The sequence below is a fragment of the Aspergillus candidus genome (assembly GCF_002847045.1).
Source record: "Aspergillus candidus strain CBS 102.13 unplaced genomic scaffold BDW47scaffold_13, whole genome shotgun sequence".
Lineage (NCBI taxonomy): Eukaryota > Fungi > Ascomycota > Eurotiomycetes > Eurotiales > Aspergillaceae > Aspergillus > Aspergillus candidus.
In genome coordinates this window covers 143,206-159,514 of record NW_020194018.1, presented here as the reverse complement: position 1 = coordinate 159,514, position 16,309 = coordinate 143,206, and the positions used below count along the sequence as shown (strand labels likewise).

At 52.4% G+C, this 16,309-nt stretch overlaps 7 protein-coding genes across 7 annotated transcripts; 4 read left to right on the top strand and 3 right to left on the bottom strand.

The window, feature by feature from the left end:
- Positions 1-40: 40 nt before the first annotated feature.
- Positions 41-4,158, top strand: BDW47DRAFT_124457 (uncharacterized protein; the record flags this gene model as incomplete). The annotated part of the gene is made up of 11 exons (XM_024816260.1): positions 41-93; positions 156-366; positions 421-1,553; positions 1,608-1,829; positions 1,895-2,060; positions 2,120-2,128; positions 2,178-2,798; positions 2,856-3,224; positions 3,283-3,410; positions 3,519-3,622; positions 3,728-4,158. The coding sequence occupies 11 exons, from the start codon at positions 41-43 to the stop codon at positions 4,156-4,158; spliced, it is 3,447 nt and encodes a 1,148-aa protein (XP_024673477.1).
- A 167-nt stretch (positions 4,159-4,325) lies between these two features.
- Positions 4,326-6,875, bottom strand: hsp60 (chaperone ATPase HSP60). The gene is made up of 3 exons (XM_024811994.1): positions 6,600-6,875; positions 6,331-6,472; positions 4,326-6,233 (listed from the first exon to the last, which is right to left on the bottom strand). The coding sequence occupies exons 1-3, from the start codon at positions 6,708-6,710 to the stop codon at positions 4,711-4,713; spliced, it is 1,776 nt and encodes a 591-aa protein (XP_024673476.1). The 5' UTR covers positions 6,711-6,875; the 3' UTR covers positions 4,326-4,710.
- Positions 6,876-7,394: 519 nt separating this feature from the next.
- Positions 7,395-9,228, bottom strand: BDW47DRAFT_103087 (class I SAM-dependent methyltransferase). Its single transcript, XM_024811993.1, has 11 exons — positions 9,113-9,228; positions 8,979-9,028; positions 8,856-8,912; positions 8,767-8,796; positions 8,665-8,706; positions 8,515-8,590; positions 8,421-8,461; positions 8,340-8,365; positions 8,101-8,287; positions 7,606-8,034; positions 7,395-7,551 (listed from the first exon to the last, which is right to left on the bottom strand). The coding sequence occupies exons 1-11, from the start codon at positions 9,131-9,133 to the stop codon at positions 7,500-7,502; spliced, it is 1,011 nt and encodes a 336-aa protein (XP_024673475.1). The 5' UTR covers positions 9,134-9,228; the 3' UTR covers positions 7,395-7,499.
- A 315-nt stretch (positions 9,229-9,543) lies between these two features.
- BDW47DRAFT_103086 (uncharacterized protein) lies at positions 9,544-9,940 on the top strand. Its single transcript, XM_024811992.1, has one exon. It carries the CDS (start codon positions 9,738-9,740, stop codon positions 9,915-9,917), a length of 180 nt encoding a protein of 59 aa, XP_024673474.1. The 5' UTR covers positions 9,544-9,737; the 3' UTR covers positions 9,918-9,940.
- Positions 9,941-10,297: 357 nt separating this feature from the next.
- On the bottom strand, positions 10,298-11,504 carry BDW47DRAFT_116534 (uncharacterized protein; the record flags this gene model as incomplete). Its single annotated transcript, XM_024814946.1, has 2 exons — positions 10,298-11,379; positions 11,447-11,504. 2 exons carry the CDS (start codon positions 11,502-11,504, stop codon positions 10,298-10,300), a joined length of 1,140 nt encoding a protein of 379 aa, XP_024673473.1.
- A 1,035-nt stretch (positions 11,505-12,539) lies between these two features.
- BDW47DRAFT_103085 (ATP synthase subunit epsilon family protein) lies at positions 12,540-13,106 on the top strand. The gene is made up of 3 exons (XM_024811991.1): positions 12,540-12,606; positions 12,676-12,790; positions 12,866-13,106. Exons 1-3 carry the CDS (start codon positions 12,575-12,577, stop codon positions 12,941-12,943), a joined length of 225 nt encoding a protein of 74 aa, XP_024673472.1. The 5' UTR covers positions 12,540-12,574; the 3' UTR covers positions 12,944-13,106.
- A 305-nt stretch (positions 13,107-13,411) lies between these two features.
- On the top strand, positions 13,412-16,124 carry BDW47DRAFT_124453 (N-alpha-acetyltransferase 35, NatC auxiliary subunit; the record flags this gene model as incomplete). The annotated part of the gene is made up of 8 exons (XM_024816259.1): positions 13,412-13,478; positions 13,556-13,623; positions 13,692-13,832; positions 13,891-14,127; positions 14,180-14,638; positions 14,693-14,950; positions 15,023-15,121; positions 15,177-16,124. The coding sequence occupies 8 exons, from the start codon at positions 13,412-13,414 to the stop codon at positions 16,122-16,124; spliced, it is 2,277 nt and encodes a 758-aa protein (XP_024673471.1).
- Positions 16,125-16,309: the final 185 nt, after the last annotated feature.

Genomic DNA, 16,309 nt, shown 5'->3' with positions numbered 1-16,309 from the left:
TCTGAGATGATCTCCCAAATTGAACTCTCAAGTGACGACCATGAGCCGCGAATCTGTTGGCTGGGTGCCTCCTCGCCCTGAAACTGACCTGGAGTAAGTTTGGCTAAGCCCGTTTCCCCAAGTTTAGGACTGTCAGGCTAAGGATGTTGATTCAGCGTTGTTGCGGTGCCTGCCATCGGCGCAGACCCCATACGCGCATGGTCGGATGAGAATTCGGAGACACCATGGCCTGTTGCGGAACTCGCGACGCATCTTCCCCGTGCGCGCGTCTTGCTAGCAGACCACGGGAAGCTCAAGCCTCAAGCTGACCTAGAAGATTTGGCGAACAAACTGTTAACACAGCTACATGACCAAAGACAGTCGACGGTGCGGGTTTCCGGTTACTTTCTCTGGATGGTGTGGGATACTAACGTTTGGTAGATCAGCAAACGTCCGATCGTCTTCATCTGCCATAGCACTGGCGGCCTCGTTGCCAAAGCAGCGCTGATTATCGCGAGCCAGTCACCGTCCAACCTCCAGTCCATTTACACAAGCTGCTATGGGATCGCCTTTTTGGCAACGCCCCATCAGGGGTCCAGCTACCTGTCCGCGCCGGAGTATGCCAAAAGCGTCCACCACCTGCTACAGCTAAAGTACCGTGTCCCGCATCGGCTACGAGAATTCTTTCGGCCGCGGCATCCGCATCTCTTGCATATGTCTAGTCGCTTTAGGTCGATCTGCGCCGACATGAAGCTCTGGACCTTCCTGGAAACGGCCGAGTCGATTTTGCCCATCACGGATTCGGTGACGAAAAGCACGGTCGAGATGCACGTTCCCATCACGTCGATCAGGTCAGGAGTATTGGACTTTGAACACGAGAAAGAGATACCCCTGGCGACCGACCACGTCGGCACGGCATGCTTCAAAGGTCAAGAACGGACTACCCGGATGGGCTTTATCAAAGAATTACAGTATTTTACAAAGGCAGCCCTTCGCCTATCTGCAATGCGAGATAATCCATTGCATGTGAAAAGGGAAGTCAAGGTCCAAGTCAACGGCTTTTTTGAAGATCCTGCGCGGGGGGTCAGCGATGAGACGCCTTTGAAGCTTTGGTCAACAAAGTCAACCCTGCATGATTATATAAAAAATGGCCCGTCTATCTGTCTCGGGGAACGTCTCACGCAGACGGGCGGAATGCCGACCAGTCCGCTGGATGATTCTTCCGTGAGCAGCTTTGACAGTAGGCCCTCTTCCCCTTACGGCTCGTCCATGATGGATGAAATGCATGGCGGCGGGATGTCGAAAGAGACAGAGCCAGCTCCCGCGCGGCCGTCGATGAAGCAAAGCCGTAGCTTTGTGGTACAGAGATCCCCCAGGATTCATGTCACAGAGCCAATAACTGGAAATTACTTTGACGAAGATTCAGAGCAGAAAGATGAATCAGAGCAACGAGACTCTGAAGAGCTCGATCCCCGTCGCCCGGAAGAAGAGCCTGCACAGGATGTCCAGAAAGTTGAGCCTGTCAGACCGTCTTCTGGAAGCTCTGGTACCGGTAGTGTAGAACTAACCCACAGGTAAGTCGAAAGAAACGTGAGACTCGGCAAGAGAAGCGACTAACATGCCTCAAGGACGAGTCTCTCGGCAAAATATAAGAAGTTTCTTCCCATTCCTACATCAATGAGGGAGCGGCTCAATGAAATGACCTCCGAGGCACCTCGAGTGGCCCCCCGTTTCGATCGACCAGAACCGGGCACCGAGAAACTCCTTTGGATTCATGTTCCCTATACCCATACCGGATGGGTTCCTCCAGTCCTGGGGAAAGCCTGCGACGAAGACCAACAATCAGAATTGTAGGACAATCACCATTGCCACTGTGGTTTTGATGTAGCTGACGTTCTGATTTCTCCGGAAATAGCTTTCGAAAAGTGCTCAACGACCGGAACTGGTGGGCAAACTTATACAACGGGCATGTAGACCCGCACTCGCGCTTTGTGCGGCCTGCTTGTATCCATTTTCGACAGAACAATCCTTCGCCAATGGACACGCCGGGAGCGCCTGATGATCCTCGACTAGCGTTATATGTGAGTCTTGCCCTCCACGCCGAGAAGTGACAATTCTAACCCACATTGCCTATCGACAGCTTCCATACGTGAGTCCACCCGTCATGTTGCATGCGTCATATCTAACACGAAGCTCAGCTACATTGGGACACCTACTGGAATCTCGTACAGCGACGAAACATCATAGAAGAGAGAGTGCGACAAGGGCGGTCGAAACCGGCTCCAGACCACATCGCACAATCAGACCTGGAATCAAAGCTCATCTGGAGATACCTAGGCTCCGACCCCCCAGTTCACATACGGCGAACCCTCGACCAGTTCGGCTATCCGAATCTGCGGTCGACGGAGGCCAGAGACGACGATCAGATGCTCTGGAAACGAACCCGGAAAGCCATCGACCTCAACGAGGAACTGGGCGAGTCACCCCCGCCACAATACAGAACACAGTCGCCCAGAAATTTCACGGACGGCAAGGTTCTCATGGTCGATCAGCTTTGGCTATGGATTGTGGACCAGAAAACTGTCGTGACGTTCTTCCCCAAGCAGGAGCCTACCAAAGCCGAGGACAAACTCTACGAGCAGACAAACCTGCACAATAGCATCTACAACGAGTTGAACGGCGATCTGGCGAGACGCTTCGAAACCGCTGGCGATTTGGCCGCGTTGATCGCCCTGCACGCTGTTACCGTGCTTCTCGACAGGACGCTATACTATGACCTGCAGGTTCTGCGCATATTCGAAGAGTCGATTGGAATCTTGGTACTGCCTCTCCTCCATATCCCTTTTGTTCTGTTCATTATACTAAGAGCCCCAAAGACTGAATCCGTAACCAAATCATTCAAACGCTTCCGAAACCGCGGCTTCAACACCCACCCAGCAGAATACAACAAGAACGCGGACGGCAAAACGATGACTACCAAAGAGCGCAGCGAACGAGACGAGCTCATCGCCCGCCAGAACCGCGAGGACCTGTCCGCATTGCTGGAGCTAAGAGACATCATAGACGAGCTGGGCACCATCACCAAACTGCTCGACCAGCAGCACGCGACGCTCGAAGTCATGTCCGAGTACTTCGAAGACAAGGGCTATGGGAGGGTGTTTGTCGACCAGGCGCTTGCCCGGATAGACGACTACCGCAGTCAGACGCTCGAGATGAAAGAGAATGCCTTGCTTGCTCAGAAATCCGTACGTCTCCCTCCCTCTTCCCATCTGCTTATCTCTCGGACCGGCTAACCAGTCAAAGGTCGAAAACCTCCTTGACCTCAAACAAAAGCAAGCCAACGTCGACGAGTCCCGCATGGCACGTTGGCAAGCAGAGGTCACGCAGAGCCAGTCGCAAGCAGTGATGGTGTTTACCATCTTCACAGTCATGTCAGTCTCTCCCTCCCTCTCTCTCTCTCTCTCTCTCCCTCTCTTCGCCAGACACAAACCGAACACACGCACACACCAGCGCTCAAAATACTAATACCTAAATAACAGCTTCCTGCCCCTCTCCTTCTTCACCTCCCTCTTCGGCATGAACGCGAGCGAATGGAGCGGCGAACCCACGAACCCCAGTCTAGCCACCATGTTCGAAATAGCTGGTTAGTAGTCACTCTCTATTCCAACATCCACACACCCTTCCCTTCCCTCTCACACACACCCCACCACCAAACTAAATCCAACCAAATCTAACCAACAAAAAACAGCCCCAACATCAATAGCGATAATAGTCGCCGCCCTAATAATGGCCTTCAGCGAACGCCTCCGCGATGCCGTCTCCGAAGCGCACAAAGTAACCTTCACAGTAGCCAAAGACGTCTTCCTCGCCTCCTTCGCAGCCTTCACCCGCCTTATCATCTTCACCAACAAGCACAAGCACCGCCATGACGACGACGACGACGACGTCAGCTACGACAAAACCGTACCCACCGGCGGAGCTGGGGACACATCCTCCGTGAAGAGCAAAATAAGCAGGTACAGGTACTTCCGGCGAGGGAACAAGCAGATCCGCGATGATGATATCTGGGGAAGACATGTGAATGGCGGGATGGCGCCTTCGCCGCCGGGGGAGGTGGAGACGGGGTATGTTTCTGAGAAGGGGGGTGGGTTTTCGAGGCGGGGAACGAATTTCACATGATTTTTCTTTTTTCTTTTGTCTTTTTCTTTTGTTTTGTTTTGTTTTGTATTTCCTATGTTATATTGGTTTGGGGTTTCGTTGGGAAGAATTAGACGAGGTTTCTTATGTAGGCAATCTTGTATACCAGATATCTTTTGACTAGTTAGAGCTACAGATTGGAATGGAAATCTCGAACAAGATGAATTGATTGTAAATCCATAAAATACAGATATGGTACACAGGACTGACCTCCCGGCGGAAATTTTTTTATGTCCAACATAGTGGAGTGGAGATGTGTGAAGAAACCAACCATTCAAGAACAAAACGGAGTCAAGAGGTCTAGAGGGATTCGGATGAGGGAGAGAGGGAGAAAAAAAAATAATGAAATAAAGGAAACAAAGACGTACAACACATTACAGCAAAGGGGAAAATAGATAAAACAGAACAAGGAACAGATCCGGAGATGCCCATATAATGCAAAGACGCGCTCAAAGGGGGACTGGATAACCTTTCAAACAAGGACAGATGGCCGGGGCCAAAGCAGCAAATGTGACAGCAGTGTTTCTAATCAGCTTAGAACATGCCGCCGCCCATGCCGCCCATACCGCCCATACCGCCCATGCCGCCCATGCCACCAGCGGGGGCAGCGGGCTTATCCTCGGGGGCCTCGACGATGGCGACCTCGGTGGTACCCAGCAGAGAGGCGACACCGCTGGCGTCAACGAGAGAGGTGCGGACGACCTTGAGGGGGTCGACGATACCGGTGGCGATCATGTCGACGTACTCGCTCTTGGAGCTGTCGTAGCCGCGGTTGAAGTCCTTGGCGAAGTCGTCGGTCAGCTTGCCGACGATGACGCTGCCCTCGAGACCGGCGTTCTCGACGATGGTGCGGGCGGGGCGGGTGATGGCGTTCTTGATGATGCTCACACCCAGCTGCTGGTCGAAGTTGGCGGTCTTGACGTTGGCCAGGCCGTTGGCGGAGGCCTTGAGCAGGGCAGTACCACCACCGGGCAGGATACCCTCCTCGACGGCAGCGCGGGTGGCGTTGAGAGCATCAACGACACGGTCCTTCTTCTCACCGACCTCAACCTCGGAGGCACCGCCGACCTTGATGACGGCAACACCGCCGGAGAGCTTGGCCAGACGCTCCTGCAGCTTCTCCTTCTCGTACTCGGAGGTGGCGGGGTCGGCCATGACGCCGCGGATCTGCTCGCAGCGCTGGGCGATGCTGTCCTTGGTGCCCTCGCCGTTGAGGACGATGGTGTCCTCCTTGGTGATGGAGATGGAGCCGGTGGAGCCGAGCATGTCGGGGGTCAGCTTCTCGAGCTTGAGGTCAAGCTCATCGGTGAAGACGGTGCCGTTGGTGAGCACGGCCAGATCGCCCAGGATGCTCTTGCGGTTGTCACCGAAGCCGGGGGCCTTGACGGCAGCGACCTGGAGCTGGCCACGCAGCTTGTTCAGGATGCACACGGCGAGAGCCTCACCCTCGATGTCCTCGGCGATGATGACGAGGGGACGGCGGAGGGTGGTGGAGGCCTCAAGGGCGGGGATGATGTCCTGGACGGCGGAGATCTTCTTCTCGGACAGCAGGATCAGGGGCTTCTCGAACTCGACCTTCTGGGACTTGGCGTCGGTGATGAAGTAGGGGGAGGTGTAGCCACGGTCGAAGCGCATACCCTCGGTGACATCCAGCTCGTCGTCCATGGTCTTGCCCTCCTTGACGGTGATCACACCCTCCTTGCCGACACGCTCCATAGCAGTGGAGATGAGCTTGCCAATGTGGGTGTCACCGTTGGCAGAGATGGTCGCGACCTGGGCGATCTCCTCACCGGTGGTGATGTCACGCTTGTTCTGCTGGAGGTAGTCGACGACAGCGTCGACGGAGGCCTGGATACCACGGCGCAGGTCCATGGGGTTGCAGCCAGCAGCAACGTTCTTGACAGTCTCGGAGAAGATGGCACGGGCAAGGACGGTGGCGGTGGTGGTACCGTCACCGGCGACTTCGTTGGTCTTGGAGGCCACATCCTGGAGGAGACGGGCACCGAGGTTCTCGAACTTGTCCTGGAGCTGGATGGCCTTGGCGACAGTCACACCATCTGTAGAGGTCAGTATCTCCATCGTTCATCATTAAAGTTGACCATTGGGGGAAGAATCCGGGATGAATCGGGATAAAAATTGGACCAAGTCACTTACCCTTGGTGATCTTGGGGGAGCCATAGGGGGACTCGATCAGGACGTTACGGCCCTTGGGACCCAGGGTCGAGGTGACCGCCTTGGCGAGGGTGTCCACACCCTTCAGGAGCTGAGCACGAGCCTCAACACCGAATCGCAGTTCCTAATGGCAGACTGGGTTAGCATCGATAGATTTGATGAGAATCTCCGGGAAGTGACGGAAAGCCCATCGACGGCGACGGACTGAAGCGGAAGCCATTGGCAATGGGAAAGAAGACGAGAGAACGTACCTTGTGAGCAAAACGCTGCTGCTGAGCGTTAAGACCAGCAGGCTTGTAGAAAGAAGTGCGCTTGGAGGCAGCGGACAGGACCGAAGTCCGGGCAGAGAGAGCTCTTTGCATTTTGAACTAGGGGGATAGGAAGATGATGGAAAAGAAGAGAGATAATTGAAATTGCCCGAACAGAACTCCCAAGAAAGTACAAACGGGGACCACGGGAGATGGGAGAAAAGAGAAGAGGGGAGGAGAGAAAGAAGGGATGGAGATGGAGATGGAGAAGGGAAGAAGAGAGATGAAGCCAAAGAAAGTCACGAAATTTTTGCCGGGCGCTTTCTCGATCCCCGGATCGTCTTAGCTTGAGAGAAGCTCCTAGAAGGTCACGTGTGCCCGTTCCCGAGGGAATACGCCGGACTGTCGGAAGGCCCGGGTTGCCTGTTCCGGCTAGTCCTTGTTTGGCACTTTCAGGCTTTCCACCATCCGTCTACTCTGTATATATGTACGGAGGAGAGATAGAGTGCTTGATTACTTGATTGCACTTTGCTGTCTTTTCTGGAGAGTCACTGTTGACTGGTTGTCGATAAATGGTTGAATGGCAGTCATCACACTGAACTATTCCATCCCGAGGATAAGCGAAACATCGCGTTCAGATGCAATGCTCCTAAATGACACGCGAAACACGCACTGCCAAAACAGAGGATGCAAACACGCAATGCCAAAACAGAGGATGCTCTCAAATAGAGCCAATGTCATTAAGAGTCAATTGAAAGGGTGCAGGCGGATTGCATTCAGGGTCTATCGTTGCCGTCGCACAGCGCCATATCTTGGAAAACGACCGAGAGATGCCCTGAGCCAATCCTTCGTTTCCCACCCTAATGGGTATATCTAATTTTATATAACGCATTGATCCTGACCCTACATAGCCTTGGCTTCCTCCTCTGTCGGTTTCCGCCCCCAAACTCGACGACTAGATACAGTCAGCAAAGGTCCACCCCCAGGCTCAGAAAGCGAGGAGACTCACGCATATTCATAGCCATGTACGTGAGGATTCTGCAGCTCAACCTGAATCTTGGCCAAATAAGCCTGGACCTCGTCGTTGGTCCAAGGCGACGGCGCTCCATACTTCGTGAGAAGCCACAGCGCCCACCCCTCGAGGGCAGACGTCCAGTGGAAGTACTGAAGCCGCCCAATCTCCTTGAGAACCTTATTTTTCGGCCACGGCCCCAGCGGTATCTTGTAGAGCTTTTCGTGTAAATCCACGAACCCGGCCTTCTCCATGGAGCCCCGCATCGTTTCCTGCGTCATCAGGGGTCGTCCAGATCGCTCACCGCAGCCAATGAAATTGGGCCCCCACCCTCCTAAATAACTGTCTTCTTTCAGGGTACCGTCATCGCTTTGCAGTCGAACGTCTAACTCCATGTGTTCGATCCAGCCGCCCGGCGTAAGGTTTCTAGACGGCGCAAGACAATGAGACGTGTTTCCTCTTGACAGGTGGAAGAACCAAGAGGCGACTCACTCGTAGCACTGCTCGTACAGTCGGTCCCACCCCTCCAGTGTGAATGCGCCCAGCATAAAACGCAAATGAATCAAGTCGAAGGGCTCGCTCCATGTCCAGTCGCGGAGGATATCATCCACTTCAAACACGCAATTCGGTGGCTCCCAGTTCACGGGGGGCGGATAGAGGTCAACACCTCGAACGGTTGCTAGGATCGACTCAGCTGAGAGAACCATGACGAACTCCGGGGGCACACATACCAGATGGATACATGTCGGCAACATCGCTGTGCACAAATCAATAACAATCTCCAACACGGACAAGCAAGCAGAGCAACTCACAGGGCCCAGCTTCCTTTCCCCGTTCCGATATCCAAAATATGCTAGAAGATCACCTTCAGCGGTGTCACATATCCAAAGACAAGTGTGTCCTCACCTTGGGTGGTTGCGTGATGGGGGCATGATGGTGAGGGTTTTGTCGGTCGTAATCTAACATGAGAAATAGCATATGGCTTGCATCGTCAATTAGCTGTTTTCAAACGAGACGGAAACAGCCCCCATGACAGCAAGCCAGCACTGCACTCACCCAACCTCAAAGGACTCGAACTGTTGTTCGTCGGAGGGGCCCCTGTCGGACATGGTTAGAGTCGACATCTCTCTCCTCAACCCGGTGAGCGTCGCTACTGACCAGTAGTCATCTTCCTTCAACGCCTGGTATCTGCTCTCTCTGTTAGTACCCAGCTATACGATTTTACGGTTCTAGGTGGCGGAGACAACCTTCTACCATTTTCGAACCGGCCCCTCGCCACCGTCGAGGTGATTGAGGTGGTTTCCCTAAAACTAAATCGTGAGAAGGCGAGTTGTGGGAAATTAAACAAAACCCGACGGGGGGGTTCTCACGAATCTAGATCATCGGCGTCCCACTCTTTGGCAGAGGTATAATCAGGATCCTAGCAGTGGAGGTTAAACGGATGATAATCCAAATGATAATCAAGAAGATACAGCTTCAAAGCCCGTCAAGAATCGCAACATACAATGGTAATATTATCTCCCATGGTCGGAAGTGGGTGTTTGAAAAAATTATCAAAAAGAAAAACTAAAATTTAACACAACTAAAAAAGAAAAAGCACAAAACCACCCAGGCGGGAACTACAAGCATAGTAAGGTTGAGGCTGGGAGGGAAACCGAGAGTTCGGGACGACGAATGCTCCGTAGTCTGCGGTTGTCGATGGGGGGGACTTACGGGATAGGGTATAGTGGCTTCAATAGGCGCGTCGCTGCAGCTTGGCATGGCGGGGTCTGAATGTGATCTATAAACTTGACCTCCTGACTCTTCTATTTGGGCTCCTGTGAGACTGAACTGGCCATTTTGAACACTTCATACACCCCGATGTGTAGCGGTTAATGGCTTTGTTCGCTCACCACGTGGTCAGTCATAACAGGCCACTCTGATAACGACATCAGGCGATATTCTACCTCATAATCCTATTTTTGGTAGGATGTCTCCTTTTCTACCTACTAATATAACTCCCACGCCCTAAGGAGAAATAACAGAAATATCCCTGTCTTAGATATCATACACTACTCGACGCTAGACGCAGCCACCCAACCAGCACTGCCAAACCAATTCTTCAACACGGGAGAGAGTGTTTTCGGAGAATGGTGCTCTGGGCACTGCTTACGTATACCAGCCTGTTGGGATTTATCTATTTTGGGATGATCGTTGCTGGCCCTTTTCCTGGTAAGATATGGGTCCTTGGCATCTTCTACCCATTACACCGGGACGGAGATGTGGAGAATCAACTGAGATCATTGCGCGAAAATGTGAAGACTTCTTGACAAATTCAAATAAGTGCTCAACCAAATGAGATGATCATGCTCATGAAGTCAACGCTGAAAATAGACCGGGGAAAGGGCTAATTAACGAAGAAAAAATAAACCTAGCAACGAGACAAATAATACAGAGGAAGGAAAAAGCCATTTAGTCAGAGGCACGGTCCTTATGCCGAATCCCCCGGAGCCTGTTTGGTCAAAGGTTGAAAATGCTCGCTTCCGTATTCCGCGCTGGCGCTTGCCTGAAATCTGGCGTATGTTAATCAAAGAGAGTCCAAATTGAAATAGAAGAAATGTGAAGTCAAGAGGCGACAGATTTGTATCGTAGTATAGCCGTCAAATTCGCTTTTGCATGCAGCAAAGAAAGCTAAAGCAGTGTGGCCATCTCAAGGCCAAAACAGGTCGCCGTCCCCCTTAGCGACATGGTCATGTTGATCCTGTGTCTCGTTCCAGAAAAGATCTGGTGATTCCAACAAGTCTTGGAAAAAACCACCAGAGTCGGGAAGCGTACTAGGCTGAAAGCCATATCCATAATCTGGGTATGAGTAACCCGAGAAGTTATCTTGGGTCGTGGCTGGGAACAGATCGAACTGGCCATTTCCAAATCCCGCTGCAGGAATGAAACTTTGTGAATCAATGATGGACATAGTGTTATATTCTGGGATATGCGGCTCAGTGCCATTGCTAAAAGGCACCAAAGTGTCTTGTGCAGTAGTAAGTCCAGCGTTGACACACCCCGAGCAGGAAGACTGGTCAGCTTGCTCATTGTAAATTGGAACCGGCCCAACGGGGCTCGAGCTGAGTGGCTGGGATGATCCCTCCGTTGTAATGGAAGGAAGCTTTCGATACCTGAGGACCACAATACGGCTGTCTTGAGCTTGTCCGGCAGTAGGCGATGCAGCGACAGGATCAGAAGCAACGGAGGAGGAAGAACTTTCATCATTCGGTAAATCCAAGAATTTGGCGCCTCGAAGCAGCAGTTCACCCGGGGTGTCCACCTCGCTGCCATAATCCTCTTCTTCTTCGACTTCGGACATGAATCCCTGTTTGCTCTCACTTTGAGCGGCATTCCGGTCATCTCGGACGCCTGACTTGCTCTTTATCTGCCCTTTACTCTGCTTTCCCTCAACGTAGTCTTCCGAAGAATCGTCATCGTACTGAACATAGAATGGAGTAGACCTCTCGGTGTCTGAAACTGGCTCAGACTTTCGCTTCTTCCTTGTGGCCGGGGCGCGTCTGGGAGACGAAGAGACAGCCGCCTTGCCTCCAACGCCCCCACGCCGGAGAGGTGGAGGAACGGCTTTACCGGCATCGACTCGGCGCTGCCGAAGTTTGGCCAGATGTTGAACGATAGCCCCATCTGTTGCATTGTGTCCCATTGTCTCCGCAACTTCGACCCAAGGGATCTTGATACCGCTCTTGTTGCACACCGACTGGACTGTGAGAAGAAGGATTTCGTTCAGGTTATCTTTCAATGTTAGCCAGCATCCCAGAGCATTTTCAGCCCCCGTGGGTAAGTGTAAGTGGGTCTATACCATCCCAGCGGACTAAGTTGCGTTTCTTAGGCCGGTTCATTGCCTTTCTCGAAGGCATCGTGGTGTGTTGTCTATGGCTTGGTTTCACGCGCTTTGGCTCGCCTCGCGTCAAGATTCCTAACTTCTCAGGTGAGGTTATATTGCAGTTGTCGACCGTTGTCAATGCACACACTGTCCAGGGAAGTAGATCTTTCTATGATGGATCTACGAATATGAGGTAAGAAAAAGAAAGAAAGAGGTAACGATAGAGAGGGAATGTTGATATGGGTAGTTAGAAGATCAGGGAAGTTGAAGATGTGTTTGTTCTCAAGCATGCCTCAGCGAGTGGGAGGTGAGCTCTGTACTTCTCACTTGCCCATTGCTTTATGATTGAAAGCAATTGTACGTCCTTGCGAAGTGAAAGTGAAGCATCGTGTGAATAAAGAACGACAAATGGCGGGCCTGGACTGGAAAGGACTACTTATTATGGGAAGTTGAGGTGTGCTTGAGGGATCCTACACACTGGCCGCGGTCTTGATGGATTTCCTATTTAGGATTTTATGTAAATAAACTCACCTCCGTACAAATTTATGAGCAGCCCTAACCAAAAGGGAACAAGTGGAGTCTTGCAGAGTTATAGCAAAGAGTATCATATCATGTCACAAACTGACCCTTTCAACCTATACTTGTCGGTGTGGTATTGTGTAGATTATCTTTCATATATTGTTTTAAGATTCTACAGAAATTCTATCCTCCTTATTGCTCCTTGTGGTTTTCACCTCCCTTCTTGTGGACTTTGTTTTGAAATCCTATGTGGAATGATTTCGACGTCAAAGAATACTTGCTTGAGCCAAATATATCTTGACCAACCTGTCGAAAATGAGAAACAAGAAGCCAATCCTACGAGATAGGATATGTGCATTTGTCTATTAACAACCTAGCCCAATATAGTATGATTTCCTCTCTGGGTTACCATGCCTTGATCGTGGAAGTGATGGACATCAGGTCACGTGGTACACAGCAGTCACGTGTGTCACATGACCCGCAGAGTTCCCGATGCTCCGAACTCGACCGTTCGCAACACACCCGATAGTGGTTGATTCTCACTCCTGAACGATTGAAACCCTTCGTCATACACACACCGTCAAAATGGTTGCCGCCTGGAAATCCGCTGGTTTGACGTATGCTTGACACCTTACGATTTTTTCCAGCCTGTTTAATGCACCAGCTAACTCGTTGTCCACTTGCAGCTACAACCGCTACCTGGCCGTTGCCGCCCAGGCCGTTCGCCGATCTCTCAAGGAGGGCCCTCGTGTCGCTGCTGAGCGCCGTGGCGTGATGGAGCTGCGTTTTGCCAAGTGGGAGGTGCGTATTGAGAGGAATTTGCTGTCTTGATTGTGAGGGTGTATTGGGTCGGGGACTGACTGTCTATTTAAACAGAACGGCAAGCAGGGCGAGTTCAAGGCTCTTGGCCAGGCCAACGTTGATGCCATGGCCGCCAACGCCGGGTCGAAATAAACGCCTCGCTCCTCGAAGTCACTTGTTGCGATGATATAGGGAGTATTGTGGAAGAAGGCAGGGTCCACGGGGGAAGTGTGGTTTGTTGGTAGAGAACTGGATCCTCTGTAGCATATTTGAGCTCGTTGACCAAATTAAATAGAGAAGTCTATTTCCTCCCTAAGATCCAGGTGCCGTTTCGTAAATTCTCCTCGATGTGTTTTTGTAATGTAGTGAATAAAAACGCCGGATTTGACGACGTAGGTAGACTTCAACCGACCTGAACGGCGGGCCTCACTCTGCCCGCAAGTTTTGTCCGCCCGAAGTCCCCGCCTCCCCCCTCGCCCGGCCTCCTGCCTTCCTCGCTTTTCTGCGACCCTCGAAACGACATTCTCACCCGCCAGTATCTCGATTCAGCGAATCTGACAGCGGGCTGCAGATTCCAGTGTGCCCTACATGTTTCCGAATAGCAGCGCGTCTGCCCCGACAATGCGAGTAACGTCGCAGTCGGTGGTGCCGCGCGACATCACCGACGAGTTCACAGAAGCTGCCTCGAGTACGACCCGATCCCCGGACATTGAGCTTAACGCCGTCTTTCTTGGAATATCCTAACGAGTTTCTTCTATCACGCAGAGCTGTCTACCGGGCAACTGGTCAAAGATGAATACTTTACGCTGTTCGAGGCGGTTGGTGCCTTGGAGGTAAGCTGCGACCTGGACCTGCCTTCTATATTCCAATACAGAGAGCTGATATGGACGTTTACATGCAGATCATGGATTCCAAAATGGACAGCGGGTTCCTTGGGCCTGACGAAAACCATGCGCAAGCCTTAGAGGACGACTACGACATTACGCGGGAGCTGGCTCCGGAGGAGGTAGTGGGCATTATGGACGGACTCCTTTGCCATGAGGTGAGCGAAGGCCCCAAAGATGGCCAAGAAACGGACTGACAGAAGATATCTTTGATAGATGGCATGGCATATGGGGCATCCACTCTCCCAGACCCTCTTCACGTCTTTATATCTCGATAGATTATTGTGGCCCGTGCCGAATACGCTCGAGGAGGCCCGGTTCACTCGTGGGAGCGCAGATGGCGGAAACGAGGAACCACCATTGGTGAACCTTGTACTACGCGCATATTGTATGGCTCTTGTGAAGTGCTGTGACTACGTCCATGCTCGAGTGGCTGCCGAGTATTACTACGAGGTGAGCTGGTGTGATTGCACATGTGATGAAAGCCCCGACTAACAAATAGTAGGAGGAGGACTTCGTCACTCAGCTATACAATCGCAATCTCCTATCTCCGTTCGACCTAGATCCATTTCTTGATTTGCTGGACCGCGCGGCTGCTTGGATTGACGAGCAACAGGATGGGATCAACGAGGAAGTGAGAGCAGCGATCAAACTCCGGATTGATTTCCGACGCGACTTGCTTCTCGGATTATACCAAGACATTGATGTCATCCAAAATCGATCAAGTGAAAATTTCCGGGCCTGTTTGTCGCGACTATCTGACTTGGCGCAATCCGCATCCATCGGAAAGCCCGTCCCGGAATCCTTCAGTTGGAAGGTCCAAAGAAGGCTAGCAAGCACGGTGCCTCCCCGGCCAATGGTGAACATAAGCCAAGATGATGCGCTGGCGCATTTGAAACGGCTCTGTCAGGATGGGATCGATCTTCAGGAGATCCTTGACTACCGAGGACCCCACAATGTCAAGGTACGGTGATGCTGTCGAATCCAGAACTCCTGTGTTCATGTTGACAAAATCTAGGTCGCCGTCTGGACTATGCTGTCTCGAAAGCCCCAGCCATCGGTCTACATCCGGTCTCTCCTCCAAACCCTGATTGTGAACAGTGCAATGGTCCTCGGAGTGGTCTCAGTCAGAGACTTCTTGTATGATGAGCTCGCGGAACTCGTACTTCCCACGAGTCTCTTGCTCCAGGCCAACACAGATCAAACCGAGATGCCCTCCAATCCTCGCTTTCAGATTGCTCAACATATGGATGGATTTGTCAAACGATTCTCCCAAGTGCGTTAATTTCCCACCCCCCTCTTCGCCATCGTCGCGATCAATCAGTTCACCATGTTAACATACAAGTAGCCGTTTGTCGATACTTTCCGCAGTGCTTGCCTCAATCGCTGCCGAATTCGTCGGACTGTCTGCCACACTCTCGTCGACTGGGACAATCTGCAGATGGAGGTAAGTTTGGGTTTCCTCCTTTGTGAGATGCCGGGTGTCATTGACCAGATTGTAGGCAGAAGATTTGGATGAGCAGCTTCGCACGCTGAGCAACGAGTCGCCGCTTATTCTAAGCAACGGCGACTCCACTTATTCATACCCTCTTAGCAGTTGGACCTACCACCAGAAACTGAATCAGTTCCGCCTCATCCTCCAGCTTGGGTTTGAACTGTCCATCTACTCGCCTGAAGAGCTACCGGGAATGTACTGGTATTTGTCTCATATCTGCTCGACGCACCTGGGGCATCTCGATCGGATCCGGACGTTCACCGTGGCTACGGCCAAGCGAAACCTGACGGCGTTGGCTGGGAAGAAACGAGACGCCGTGGAACGGCATGCGGTGCTTCAAAAATCGCTCCGTCTTCTCGAGCGGCTTAGCACGCAGATTGTCGCCGTTGACGCCTTTGCCATCTCCCTCCATGCGTTGTATGTGCTCCTAGGCCGGCACCATATTTTGCCGACCGCCTCCTCCCCACAGGCCTACTCGAGCGAGCGTCTAAGATACGAGCTCCGCATGAAACCTTTCCTCCCCATCACGTTACCCGAATTAGTCCCGTACGACGACTACCGCCGCGAGGCCCTGCTCGAAGGAGACAGTGACGGCGCTGTTTTGGAACGGGCGACCAAGGCGATCACGGAAGCCCGCAAGGCCTGGGAGACCACCCTCGCCAACGGAGCCTTTGCTCCGACCTCGTCGGACCCAACCACCTCCACGACCCCCGCAATCGAAGAAGACTGGAAGAAAGACGTCAAGGATACCATGCGGGCCTGTATCGGGACCAGCCTCGCGATCGAAAGTCTGAAGAAGGGACTCGCGATGCGCAACACCAGCAAGGGCTCGAGTCCCGACAGTCCGTCCGTGGATCTTCGGGTCGACATCCCGGAAGTGGGCTCTAAAGCTCGCTTCCATGACTGGTGGGCGGTACCACAGATCTCCCAGAATACATTACGGTCCAAGACCTGAGGGTTCGTCGGTTGGTGAGGGAGTGGCCTGTCAATCGATGCAACCGAGCAAGCAATGCTGGGATTCCCACCCGGTCAAGCGTCGTGATGGATGCATGGACGTATTCCGCTCCACACCATTCGCTCTCTCATGTTTAGACCGCATTGGAGAACCCTGCAAAGGAATGCATGTACATGTAGGAAAAA

Excerpts from the sequence above, each read along its gene's own strand:
- hsp60 (XM_024811994.1), bottom strand. The coding sequence starts at position 6,710 with ATGCAAAGAGCTCTCTCTGCCCGGACTTCGGTCCTGTCCGCTGCCTCC. Across the intron at positions 6,473-6,599 it reads AGCAGCGTTTTGCTCACAAG|GAACTGCGATTCGGTGTTGA; the intron begins GTACGTTCTCTC and ends GTCTGCCATTAG. Across the intron at positions 6,234-6,330 it reads CTCCCCCAAGATCACCAAGG|ATGGTGTGACTGTCGCCAAG; the intron begins GTAAGTGACTTG and ends TGACCTCTACAG.
- BDW47DRAFT_103087 (XM_024811993.1), bottom strand. The coding sequence starts at position 9,133 with ATGGGAGATAATATTACCATT. Across the intron at positions 8,462-8,514 it reads CCATCACGCAACCACCCAAG|CATATTTTGGATATCGGAAC; the intron begins GTGAGGACACAC and ends GTGATCTTCTAG. Across the intron at positions 8,366-8,420 it reads GGGAAAGGAAGCTGGGCCCT|CGATGTTGCCGACATGTATC; the intron begins GTGAGTTGCTCT and ends ATTTGTGCACAG.
- BDW47DRAFT_103086 (XM_024811992.1), top strand. The coding sequence starts at position 9,738 with ATGGTGCTCTGGGCACTGCTTACGTATACCAGCCTGTTGGGATTTATC.
- BDW47DRAFT_103085 (XM_024811991.1), top strand. The coding sequence starts at position 12,575 with ATGGTTGCCGCCTGGAAATCCGCTGGTTTGAC. Across the intron at positions 12,607-12,675 it reads TGGAAATCCGCTGGTTTGAC|CTACAACCGCTACCTGGCCG; the intron begins GTATGCTTGACA and ends GTCCACTTGCAG. Across the intron at positions 12,791-12,865 it reads TGCGTTTTGCCAAGTGGGAG|AACGGCAAGCAGGGCGAGTT; the intron begins GTGCGTATTGAG and ends CTATTTAAACAG.